Source organism: Phaenicophaeus curvirostris, chromosome 13 (genome assembly GCF_032191515.1).
Source record: "Phaenicophaeus curvirostris isolate KB17595 chromosome 13, BPBGC_Pcur_1.0, whole genome shotgun sequence".
NCBI lineage: Eukaryota > Metazoa > Chordata > Aves > Cuculiformes > Cuculidae > Phaenicophaeus > Phaenicophaeus curvirostris.
Window position 1 is genome coordinate 14249388 of NC_091404.1, and position 13747 is coordinate 14263134.

Here is a 13747-nt window from a genome sequence, read left to right on the forward strand (position 1 = left end):
CCAGGGAAGGTGACTCAACCCCCTCCCTGGGCAGCCTCTGCCAGTGTCCAATGACCCTTTCTGTGCAAAATTTTTTCCTAATGTCCAGCCTGAATGTCCCCTGGCGGAGCTTGAGGCCATTCCCACTCATCCTGTTCCCTGTCACTTGGGAGAAGAGCCCAGCTCCCTCCTCTCTACAACCTCCTTTCAGGTAGTTGTAGAGAGCAATGAGGTCTCCCCTCAGCCTCCTCTTCTCCAGGCTAAACACCCCCAGCTCTCTCAGCCGCTCCTCATAAGGCCTGTTCTCCAGCCCCCTCACCAGCTCAAAAGCAAACCAAAACACCTGACAGCACAGCATTACCCACGCCCCCCTTACACAAACCTGCAGGAACACTCCTGTGTCCTGCTGCCACATTTGCAGATGTGGCTGGTGCTCTGCATCCTCCATGCAAGGGGGATTTTGTTTCAATCGGAAGGCCCAGTGAATCCAGTCCCACATCCCCACTGGGTCCCCACTCCAGAGCTCTTGAGGTTTTGCTCATGAAGATGAACGAGTGACTCTAAAAACGTCCCTGAAAACAAAACTCTAGGTTTCACTTCCCAAAACAGCATGAGCCATAAGCACCAGCTGTTTCTAGCAGCTGTTAAGCACATTAGGCTATAGCATTCCAGCGCTAGACTATTAGTCAATTGATTAATGAACTGGGACTTCCCATCCAACAAAAATATTTTCATTTTAAATCATAATTTGATGCACAGTTAGTAGAGAAATACATTACACTCACCGCCACCCTCAGACATGGGGAAAGGTGCCGGCTTTCTCACCTTTTCAAGGCTGCTTGCAAACTCACCGAGAGCCGTGCTGGTTCTGCGTGTGGCGCGATGCTGCTCGCTGCTGCCTGCACGTGGGATGTGCCCGGTGGCAGGAGGCTCCTGGCCACCCTGCTGCTGCCACTGGAGTGTGGCGAGAGTTGCAAACTGGCCAGAAAGCGTGAAGGTTAACTGTCTAGAAAGGGGATTTTTCAAAATTCTTTTTTTCTCCATAAACCCCTCTGTTCGGTTGCTTTTCTCACAGGCAGCAAACCAGGCAGATATTTACTCTGGTCACACATCTCACTGGCCAGACAGGGTCACCGCTGGTGCTGGAGCCACACTGCTGTGTTATCAGGGTGCTGTGAGCGTGGCCAAGACACTGCCCCACACCTCCATGGCTCATATACATATATTATATATATAAGATACATATCTGCGTTCTCATCTCCTGATGGAGATGTCCCATCCCAGTGAAAGACAGGTGTTGGTAAGTAGAAGTGACGCAGAGAAATAAACAGGGTACAATTATTCCTTATTTCTCATGACATGGGACCAAAACACAGCCCAAAACTGAACACCAGCTTTACTTCTCCTTGGTGGCCAGGACACCTCGTGCAAAACCTTTGTTAAAGCATGCACACAAATTCACTGTAGGATAAAATTCAGTAGCAGTTTTTTTTCAAGTCATGAAGAGCTATATTACACATTTGACAGGTAATGGGCTTAAACGTTGCTTTTTTGTGATCTCTTATCATAACAAAGCCTCCAACAAGCATAGCTTTGCTAAACAGCACGTCTGTGCAATGGGAAAGCAGACTCCATGTGCTACAGAGGGATCTTCTGCTGACAAGCATCAGCATCGCACTGTGGTGACGCAGAGTGGGAAGCCCAGCAAGTTTTGTGAGATGCACAGCAAGGCAGAACCCGGCTCCCCGTGACAGAAAGCAAGCAGGCTGGGCTCTCACTGTACAAGAGCTGGTGTCACCATCCTGTCCTGCTGCTTATCTAAGGAAGAAGCACACAGAATATTTCCGACACAACATTAGAGAAGAGAACGTCCCCGTGCTGGTACAAGTAATATCTGGCGAGGCAGAGGCAGCGCATCATCTCTGAACAAACCCAGCAGTATGCTCCCACCCCCAACGCTCCTGGGGGATGAAAGGAAATGATCAGAAGGGAAGAAGCGATGGAAATTCAAGTGGCACTAATAAAATATTCCCTTTGGCGGAGCAGAGGGTCATGGGCACAACCAGTTGCAGTGCAGAGAACAGGGATGGTAGCAGGAGCCGGGCCAATGCACGAGCAAAGTAGCAGAAGGGTCAAGAAATGTCTCCACCAGCAATGTCAACAGCTCCCCCTCTGCATCATCCCCATGCACTGGCAGAACTTCAACCTGAGGGTTCCCTGGTGAAGGGCGATCCCAAGAGATAGAAAGGACTGCAATTTGGTTTGTGAAGATGTAAAAGACATATGCATACACAAATATGCATCACACAGGCATGGATATAAAAGCTCAGCACTTAAAGGAATACCATAAAGCACCAGTGCTGCTCAAACATCCCTAGTGCCCACCCCAGTGTGCGTGGAACACAAGGGGTTTGAAACCCAGAGGACTGCTAACCAACAGGTCACGCCAGTGCTTACCCCAGATCCACTCCTCTCCATCAGGAGCAGTGAATCAGGGGTTAAAATCCCTAGTGAGAGAAGTGAGGTGAGCAGCCAGCTCTCCCCGTGCCACAGCTTGTCACAGGGCTTCAAATCATCCTCAGCCAGATCAGCCCCACCACTTCCAAGTAAAAACAGGCAAAGATTCCACTCTCCAAACCATCTGATTGCATGGTTCGGATTTATCTACTTTCTCCCAAACATACCTTTCAAAAGGTCTGAGGCACATCAATATTTAAAGCATGCACGTGCATGTGAGTGTGTGCGTGCACGCATACATGCACACACTGCAGCTTAAGATACCGGGGATATAGTCACTCCAATAAAGGCAGCATCTTGAATAGAAATATATAACCATTTTGGCCAGGAACCAAACCAAACACTCCCTTGCCCCAGCCCATCCACTTCATCTGACTAAGCCAAGCCTTTCCATGGTGCCCACGAGCCAGGCACTGATGGCCTTTCCAGGCTGCCCTCTCCAGCAACAAGGTAGTTTATTGCCTCACACACATGGGAGGCTGCTTCCAGTACACCATTCATAGAGCAACTGACTTTTATTGTAAAGATAGCTTAAGTAAAGTAACATGCAAAGAAACACGTGAGTGAGGATCTCATCTGCCTCAGGCTCCCGAAAATCCTTCTTTTTTCCTCCCTCACAGCACAATGAGTTGGATGCCTGTTATTCATCCCCATAATGCCTGGCGCATACAGCCACACCGTCTGTCCTTTGGTTGGAGCTGTGTTTGCAGATTTCCCGTGGGAAAGGAAGCGCTTTGCCTCTGAAGGATAAAACTGGGCCACAGGGATGCCGGAGGGGACCAGTCACTTGCATTGAAGGGTTTAACAGGACCTGGCTGAGAGGCAATCAGAAAAATCACCTGCAACTTGCCACAATGCAAGCGTGCTTCATGCCCACAGGAGCACGTCTTCATGACAATCCCAGTGCATGACAATTCCTCTTCTGCAATATCTTTCCTCCTGCCTTAAGTCTGACCTTCTCTCTCCCATCATCGTATGCCATTTGTATTATTTGCCTGGCCAGATTCCTAGGGGTGAGCCTTGAATTTGAAGTATAAAAACTGCTTGAACTACAGACAAAATTTGTATTAAGTCAACTAGGATCAGGAGTCTGATATTTGCTGATAGTATTTCATAAATCGTACCCCATGCACATTTGAACAACTGAAGATGAAATATGGTCTTCAACTCAACAGCGAGGGAGACCTCAGTCTTCAAAAGCTATGAGGAACACAATTCAGTATCAACCTTCTTCTATTAAACAGGATTATCTTTAAAAAGCACTGTTATGCATTTACTAGTTTACCATAAACAAACACTTTTTGGGGGTGTTTTTTTGTTTGAAGATAGTATGTTCTTTTATAAAACAGACTCAAGTTAATTCGCCCTGTCTTTGGAAATGTGCATATAGTTCAGGAGACAGTCCTGATGTCTTCCTCGTTAAAAAAAAAGCTTGGAGAGACAGAGTGATGGCACCGGCACTGCTCACAGCCAGTGCCCCAGCAGCAGTGTCAGGGCCAGGGTGATCGCAGCGGCAGGGCCAGGGCTGGCGACTGTACTCCTGGGGTCACTGCTGGCGACCGTGGCGCCGTCTTTGCTTTGCTGGTTCAGAAGCTGCTTGTTTGCAGAGGTGTCGTCCATATCCAGGTCATAGGCCAGCTCTGAAAGCAGAAGGAGAGAGGTGTTTAGCAACAGGCAGCTAGTGCTGGCATCCTGATGGATGGCAAAGCCAGCCCCCACCAGTACTCGGGTCCCTGGGGCACCCCGTGCTGGCATCAGCTGGGTCCAAGGGCGGTCAAAGACATCGCAGCACGGGTGGACAGGCCAGAAGAACTTTACATCTTGTCAACCCTGTGCCCAGCCCTGGTCCAAGAGCACCTCCCAGTACCCTACACCAAAGCTTACGCTTGAAAAGACCAACGAATTACAAATATAAGGTGCCCCATTAAGAAATCAAAAGAGATAAGGGGATCTAGCTTCCTGGAGAGTGACTTCCAAGAAAAAAGAGCTGGTCTTCAGTGCAGGTGTTTACAAATGCAAATCATGTCTGCTCCCCAGACACAGCAAGGAGTGAGGAAATCCAGGCAAGCACAAATAGACCCTCTGAACCCAGAGCCAGCACAAGGCTTTGCTTACCAAATACAACTTGGTTGAAAGACTTGAGAAGCTCCGTTTTTCTGCAGTTTTTCATAAGTGAGAGCGAAATATGTTCCTTACAGCACTTACAACACATCCATCCCCTGTCCACCTCATCAAAACTCTGGAGAGCAAGGAATTTGGATAGTTTATGCACCCCAGGCATGCTGGTGTTGCAACACTGGGACTTTGAGATGAAGCACACGGTAGCTACAGACCAAGAAAATGTCCAGTATAGAAGCTTTAATAGTCATGGCAGGGGATCATAACATTAATGGGGAAAAACTCGTGACAATCCATCACTGGCTGCAAGGGACCTGCTGAGCAGTAAGTCACATTTGTCCTTGTCTCCCTGGGATAGTGAAGAATAAAAAAAGTCCAAATAGACAAAGTGGAAAATCAAGAAACCAGCAAGTCTCAGGACCAAGAACGAAAAGTAAAAGGCATTTTAAGATGCCATTAGCCAAACTGACCTGGGGCATTTGTACCTGCCAATCACCTGGATCGAGAGGGTGTCCACATGCTTGATTCAAGGCAACAGGTCCCTTGTTCCCCTTCTCATGCTACTGCTGTCTCCTTCAGTTAAGCCTGTTCATTTCATCCCCAGAGCGTGGCCTTTGGAAGTGGAGGAAGCTGGTGGTTTCCATCAGAAGAGACCCTGGCTCAAGCCTTTCACAAGCCCTCGTGGATCACAAGCATACTGATGGGTTTGGATCATCCCACCCCACCCCTGAGAAAGAATCCAAGAGGCTGAATAAACACTCTAGCTAAAAAACACCACATCAATCCAACGAGCACCACTGCCAAGGCAAACAGGCAGTATTTCTTAATCAAAAATACCCAAACACTGCAAAACAAAAGCATAACAATGTTACCGTGACAAGTGAGTCAGCCCAGGTCATCAAAGAGGAGCATAAATGGCTGAAAGGGAACAGATACCCACCCACACAAAGGGCCAGGTGCAAGCAAAACCCTCCTGGTAAGCTCTAATTTCTCCAGAAGACCCTCACGGATACTGGGATTCCTCTTCTCCACAGCTTTCCTGCTTTTCTTCTGAATAGTACAGATACGCTGCTGTCCTCCAGAGCTGCCCACCCACAGGCAGAGCAGGAAAAGGTGCCAACCTGAACGGGATGTGCCTGGAGGTCACCTCTGCCCATCCTGTGCTTCATTCCAAGCACAGAAAGAAAAAGTCCCTCTGACAAAAAGGATGCTCAGGTTTTGGGGCACTTTGGGAGCAGCCTGGCTGCACCATCTTATTTTCCCCAAGCTCATTTCCGCAGAATAAGTGAAGAGACCTTGAGTTAATAAAATCACAGCAGATTATTTCGCAGTTGGTCGCTTTACACAAGACTCCTCAATTGGTACAACATCCCCTCAGGTCAAAGACGGCCTGCCGTGGTGTGGTTTGGAATTTGTTTCCACACACTCCAAAGATTCCTAAAGCCTAAAAGATGCCCCATGGGCACACGGTACCATCAGGTACCTGTGTGCTTCCAGGCCAGCGATCTACAGCTGGTGGGCAGAGCTATTGGGGAAGAATAGTCTTATTAGACATCCTAGCAGAGCTAAAAAAAATCCACAGGAACTAAGTAATGACTCTTGCCTTCAGTTTAGGAAATAAATCTGAAACAAAAGAGTGCTTCAGCAAGGTCCTTAAGAGCACAAAGCATTTTGTCGCTCCCATTTAAAGTCTCATTCTGCAAGGTTGTAATTTATGAGATGCGAGTTCCTGTGCGTTCACAATGCAGCAGCAGAATCGTGTTGTGTATATTCAGCCAACGCACACAGAAATTATAATTTCAGACACATTCTTTTACATGTAAAACTTTCAAATTCTGAGATTTCACCTGAGCCTGAGTAAGGGCAACTTTTGAAATCATGGAATTTCACCCAAATGGGAATGGCAATTCTCTCATTTGTCCTTTTTGTTCACATTACAGAGAAGTGAATAGAAACACTCCTGGCATCAGAGAGTTGAGAGCTATTACATTTTCCTAGCCTAGTTTAACTGCTTTAGAAATTTAGGTCTTGGGCGTGACATTTGTTTTAACTATCCCTTCCATTGTTTCCTTCTCGAGGTTATTTGTGCCCAATTGTATTTTTAGGCTTGCTGGATTTAGCCATATGTCCTTTATTTTGTATTAGCAATGGCTCTGTAACTCTTGCAAATCCCTTTCGCTTAACTACTTATGACCTTTGGTACATAGGAATAAAGGAAAAAACTAATTTTGCCTCTAACAGACCTGAGGCAGCTGATAACTAGGTCCAGGCAATAACAACGTCATAAATAAATTATTATTACTATTATTAAAATTGAGGAATCTCAATTAGCAAATGTTCCTAAGCAGGTATTTCTAAACAGAGGCTCATTATAATTCCATCCTTCAACAGGACGTGCAGTTTGTCCGCTCCTCGCTGCATCCCTGCACCTCCTGCTCCCACGGCTACCGGGAGAGAAGGAGCCCCGACACCAGGGAAAGAGCCGCAGTAGAGCTGGTGGAGTAACTGAAACTAACCTCCTGCACACACCATTTTGGTCACTTCCACTCAAAACTCTGCCTTTACGCTGCTAAATAACCCAAGAGAAGCTGCTCCCCTGCCTCCCCGCTCCCCAGCCATCCACTGCGTGAAGGTCTCTGCTGCCCCAGCCGTGAACACCCACTTAATTTGCCACAGTTTCTGCTTCACAGTGGCCCTTTGCCCTGCAAAAGCTTTATTGGGCGGTGGGGGGAATCAGAAAAATCTGTTTCTGTTTATAATCAGTTGGAGTCCAGAGGGTATTACCAACAATCTGCACTAATTATGTATTCAATCTTCACTCATTTTGGCCCCTCTTGTCCTCTGGGCTGCGGATTAGATAATCCCCTTAAAATAATAGTCAATCATTAGCTCTGTTGTTTTTTTTTTTTTTTCCTGCATGCAAGCTGAGCGTGCTGTGCCGTTTCCCGGAGTCCTTACGCAGCTGGTGAAAGGTCTCCAGCCGAACACAAGCCGGTCCCTCCGGAAGCATCTTTTGTAACAAAAGCCCCTCTAACACAAAGCTGCTGCGCTGTGCTCCCAGGACGGCAAAAGCTTCAATGGTCTCACAGCGTGGATGACAAAACCTACCGCCAGCTCTACAACATGCACTTTCCGCATCCACAAAATAAAGCGGCAGCATTTTTCCGTGGATTAGGACTAGAATTAGGCGTACCGACTCTGCACAAGCTTATCGGGCAGGAATCGTTAAAAAGCTCTTCTTGCTGAACCACACCAGCTTTGGAGACGGCTACAAAAGGCGGCTAAAGTGGGAGGAGGTTGGGGTTTGAGTTGGTATAATAAACCCCACAGCAGCTGGTGCGAAAGAAGCCAGGAGGATGAGTACTGGCAAGCAGGCATTCCTGTGCCAAATCCACTACTGTGTACCGAAACACCTCTATTCCCTCTAAAAGGGCAACACGGTCTTAAGTAAAGAACTGCTAGCAAATGCCACTCCCTCAAATGACCTCCAAGAGGACAGTGCTTGACTCCTACAGGCTGGCTCGGCTGCTGCTCAGAGCCCAGAGCCAGGGAATGGCATCTCACAGTAAGCATCTGGGCTGCCCACCTGCCAAGTCTGCCCCAGCAGGTGGCTCCAGTGATGGACCTAATATAGTAACAGAGTAGTAAGAGATGGCCATGCATGAAAACCACTGTGTGGTGTCACTCAATAGCTCTGCTGGTGCCTTGTACGGCGGCCATGGGCGCAAAGAGGATCCCCTTCCAGGCAAAACCATTGCGCCTAATGCAGTACGTTCACCAAACGAGGCTGCCGAGAGCACCAAAGCACTTTCAAGGACCCGGTGATGGCCCATGTTTGCAAATGATAGAAACTCTGTAATGTGAAGGGACTACTGAATGGATCGTGACCACATGTTTCCAATAAGCACAAAACACCAAGCAGAAATGTCAGACACAAGTAGGGCACCTTGGCAAGCTCCTGCAGCTCTTGAGGTCAGCTCTGAACATCTGCCTGTGTGTGTCCTTCAGGACTGGTTTAGGAAAGCACATGCTACCATCACCAACAAGAATGACAGTCTCTGGGATGCGCTGCTTTATTTAATTTTTTTAAGCAGCAAGCCTCAGCAGCATGGAGAACAAATTGCCAATGGATGCAGAAGATTCCAAAGCAAGACTAGATTTCTTAAAGGGAGAGATACTTCATTCAAGCCCAAGCTGTTGACTCCTTACGAGGGGAAGAGTAAGAGCCTCTTATCCCATAGACCAGACTGCTTAACCCTGGCTACCAGCTCTCTCCATCTCTACAGCACCAACCACTCCACTCTCACAGGTGTTTGCATCTGAAATCTAGAATAATAGTCCAATTTCACCCCAAATTCTTCCTTTTGGAACACCAAAAGCTCTGTTCACCTCATCCTCCAGTTACCTGGCCTTCATGTAGTATGAGCTGTTTGCTTATACTGCAACCAGTCTCTGAATCCACAAAGACAACATCTGAATCCATCCATGGAGCCACAGCCGCACAGCGATTGCCAGGTTCCCCAACCCTCTGCTTCTCCAAAACACCTTAACATCTTCCAAACACCTAGCCAAGCATGGTTTCATCTCACCAGGGAGGTTTTACCCTCTGGCTTATTACCGCTAAAATCCTGGAGCACCAACAGGTTTGCCAGTTGTCTTCTTGCGTAACGCGCTGCAGCAGCCCAGCCATAGGTGCGGCCGCGCCGGCGCGTAATTAAAGTGCTGAGCCGGGGCTGGCCACGATGCTTGTGTTGGCACAGCTGCGAGATCACCAAGATGGATGTGCAGCATAGGCATGGTCTTGTGCCTCTGCTTTTCCACCTCCTCCACAGCAATTTAGGAGGTGCGGCTCTTGGCAATATGGATTTGGGAAAAAAAAAAAAAAAGAAGAAAAAAATCCAGCTCGACACCATCCCGCTGCTGCCGGCAATGTGGTCAAGGGAGTCTGGCACAGCTCAGGAGAGAGCGGTAAAACCGACTTCCTGGGCAGAAACCCAAGGGATTTGGGATTGCTGATTTGCAAACCAAGACTTCTCCCCCATTTGCCTCTTCAACACATCCTGCTGCTGGCGTGCTGCTGATGGCCTGCAGCCTGTGTTCACGAGCAACCCAAACACCGCAGGCACCACCACAAAACCAGCACCGATTCAGGGGATGTTGCCCTAGGACTGAAACAATCTGGAAGACAGAAGCCAGGTGGATTTGGAGGGATCAATTCATCCAGCACAGAGAGCTGAGGAAGCTGCAGCGCAGCCCCGTGCCAGCGGTGCAACAAGCTGCTCTTGGGGTACACGAGGCAACTGGCCATGAGCTCTGCAAAGCAGCTGGCACACACACCCCAACTCCCCACCTCCAGTCCTATCACAAAAGCCCCATCCGTGGATGTCCTCAAGCTTTCAATGAGGCAAAGGGACAAAACAACCCTAAAAGCACAACACATCACATGATACGGGCAGCGGGGCTGCACCACGACCCCAGTTCCAGCAACTACTCCTCCACCCCACCTTGGCCAGAGGCTGGTGGCAAGAAAGGTCTATCATTTACAACCTGAGCCTCTGTTTACTTTGAAAATGTACTAATTAAATTCCTCTTTGCTCCTTGGTGTGCTCTAGATTTACCCCAAAGAGAATTTGGCGTCTGCAATTGCATTAATCATTTTCCCCTTGGCAGCAAATTAAAGAGTTTCTGAATTGCACTTACAGAGCAGAGCCACAAAAACGTGTTTAGCAAAATGCACTCATGTAATCTATTAAAAATTAACACATCTCATTAGCATTATTAATTGGAAGTGCCAGAGCCTTTGTACTTTGATGATGAAGCAGCATACCCTGGTCTGATATCCAGCTGTACTGCCCAGAAAAAGAGGTGCTACATAAAGAAACTCAGAAGAACTGCAAAACAAGGAGCTGAATATGGACAGCCAAAAGCATCTCCTAGGGCAGAAGTCAAGAAAGGAAAAGAGGAAAAGCTATAAACAGAAGAGTACGAATAGAAGCAAAGTGATTTATGAGGCAGAAATATAGGACTGGGTCACGGAATGATCCTGCAGATCCCCCACATACCTCAGCCCAGCCAGACATAGTTATCCTCTCCCTCTTTAGAGACCTTCAAGGTCTAAATCCACAAAGCAATCTCTTCTGATCACTCTACTGTCACCTCAGGACAGGCATCTCAGTATAGTCTTGATCTTGGCAGCTAACATTCACAGTGACAGCAGAGCAAAATTAAATGCTTTGCATTTCCTCTAATGACCAAAAGCAACATCATGACATCAAACTGAAATTTCCTCCTTCGTCTGTGCTCCCCCCAGAAGCTCTTTGGATACGACCAGGACAGGCAGCTCTTGCTTGTTACCTGCTGGCCTTCAGCTCTCCAGGCTCAGGACATTTAGTGGCATTCATGTAGTAGCAAGACACATCAATACAAGGTCTTAAGTGGAATAGCAACTGTCCCTGCCTTTCAGATGCTAGCTGCTAAAAGCAGCCCTCAGGGCAGAAGGACTTTCTCAATGCTTGATCAGAAAACCCATAGTGGTGTTACAGCACCCAAGAACATCTAACATCTTCCTTTGTGACTCACCGCGTTCAGAAAACAGACTTGAACATGTCTCAGGCCTTCTGCATGGCTGCAGAGAAAGACCCAAACTAAACTTTGCTGCATACCCACAAACAGGAGGTTGATTCCTGCCTCCTGTCTCCCTCACAGACTGAGAACAAGCCCTGGTTCCAAAGCACCAGTGGAACGATGGTGCCAAAAGCTAGAGATGAAGAGCAGTGGCAGCTCCAAAGGAAAACTCAGCATCATCCCAGCTGAGCCCCAGGACACAGGGGCTGTGGTGCTCGGGCTGTGCCAGATCCATCTCAGCGTACTTGCTCTTTCTCCTAGAGACTAAAGAGCTCTTCATCATGCTTGGGAACCTGTGTCTGGGACCTCATCAAACCAGTGCTTGCAGCTGGGACCATGGCAGAGCCCTAGGAGACCATCTTGGCTGTTCCTACTCCAGGAGGAGAGAGTAGTAGAGGGAGGGGATCAGCCCTGGGCTCCTGCCTGGCACCTTGTACATGCAGCCACGGACAGTACTGGGGACAGGGCCATGTGGCTCCTGTGGGAGCATCCAGATTGCTCTGGGGACATAGCCATGAGCACAGCGAGTGGCTATCAGCTAAGCAGTGAAACAAGGAGATGACAACGCAAGAGGTCCAAGTCCAAAAACGCCTTCCCCTCCATCCTATCCATAGCACTCACAGCTTAGTCTCAGGAATGTCACAATCGCAGTGGAAAATCAAAATAAAAAGGCTACATAATCCAGTTTGTAAATCCCCTGAAAAATACAAAATCCTCTCTAAAATGGATTACAGAGATTAGAGATAAAAGTTTCCTGGAAATCTAGAATTGCATTTCAGCCTCCCTCCTCCCATACTCTCCCAGAAAAAAAGAGATGGTCTCATGCCCTGCCGCGCTTGGGCCATCACCCTGGCCTCAGGCAGCAACAGCAGCTCCCTTCAGCCCCTGAAAACAGCACCAGGTTTTGCCCTAAGCACTATTTTGGGGCATTACCTGCTGCATGTGCCCGAGCCTATGGGCAACATGCCTCAATGGTAGGAGATCTGAATAGACTCTGTGGGACCATGCAGTGGACTGCTGTGTGTTTGTGAGCTGCAGGAGCTGCACCCAGCCCTACGGGTGCTGAGCAGAATCAAAGGGCTCTTCTAAAAATCAAGATGTTCCACTTGGCTGTGCCAACAGCGACATCATCAACAGGAACAAGGTCAAACAGTCACGTGCCAAAGATATTACAATATTTAGTAACCATGCCATTATTATTCTGAGAGACTAAAATCAGCATTTTGTGGAATATTTTGACTCGAGTATCCACAGTCAATGGTAGCAAGACAATTTTCTGTTGGCAATTTTTATTTTGTGTGAGGTTTTGTGCTTTCATTCTTACTTGGAACAACAACAACAAAAAAAGATTGCAATATTAGCATTCCCGGCAGAGTACGCATTCAAGTTCCTGACCTGTTATTGCTCAAGGACTCCTGCAGCTACAAAAGCCTGTTTGGAGCTACATTTAGGTCACTTTGATGATGCTCATAGAATAAGGGTCAAAACACAGCTTGATCAAAAGGACATTTTATGAACATTGTAGCCCAAGTTAAGTACTGATGTCGACACTTATGCTCACCCTTGTATTAGCTCAGCTCTAATAAAATTAACACTCTTTTAAATAATACACTCAATTTTTATTTATTTCATGCTTTTGTGCCTTATGGCTTTGAAAACATATCCTCAAAACCTTTCCACCACTCTGGGAACATCTAGCTGTATTAGGATCCTTAAACCAACTTCTCCTGAGGAATAAGGGGGGGGTTGCTGCTTTGTATCCTTGCTCCACCTGCTCTAACTTGAATTTATTCACCAAAGGTTGTGCTTTCCCCCCCAAAAAGAGGCTAACACAGTTAAATTCTTTCTTTTCCCAGTAGGAACTATTACCTGTAAATAAACAATTAAAAACCAAACAAGGATCACATACAAGCACCAGCAGCATCAATGCTCCTTTGAATAGAGACAACAGAAAAAACAAAGCAGGGAAAAATCCAGTCTCTTTCTACATTTCACTTGCACATTAGAGGCAAAATGAACTTACCAGTCCAGGACAGGGGACGTCTTCTTGGCGCAATACAGCCAGTAAACTGTTCTTTAGAGATATTCATCTCAAAAGCCAGAACAGAAAGAGCATTTTCCTCTTTTTTATTTATTTATCTTTTTTTTTTGTGCCAACTCACCTTAGCTGAAAAGCACATTGAGATTGTAATTATGGGAAGGGCTCATCTAGTAGATTTGTAAACTCAGCCATCGGCTTGAATTACTGGAATTAGCAAGGCTAATTTAATGTCACTGTTCAAAATAGCTCAAATTTGGAATTTCTTAATGGCCTTAGGAGAAGGAGTCTTTATGCATACTGCAATCTAGGCTTCATTCTTAGTCTAAATTCCTTCTCATAGATTTTGTGAATGCCCTGTTTTGTAGCCAACACAAACTCTGTCCAGTAAAATAATGTAAGGACTCAGAATGAAAAGAGATTAGCTGTTCCCTGCTCCTGTTATTTTAAAGCAGAAATAACTTTGGCTTC

The 13747-nt window shown here is 47.1% G+C and overlaps 1 protein-coding gene across 1 annotated transcript in view; it reads right to left on the bottom strand.

Annotated features, from left to right (window-relative positions):
* Positions 1 to 2509: 2509 nt before the first annotated feature.
* The window catches only part of GPC3 (glypican 3), a 141803-nt gene continuing 130565 nt past the window's right edge, over positions 2510 to 13747 (bottom strand). The window contains exon 8 of the mRNA XM_069867321.1: positions 2510 to 4136. Within this exon, the coding sequence (XP_069723422.1) occupies positions 3961 to 4136 (176 nt within the window). The 3' untranslated portion in view covers positions 2510 to 3960. The remainder of the gene's footprint in view (positions 4137 to 13747) is intronic.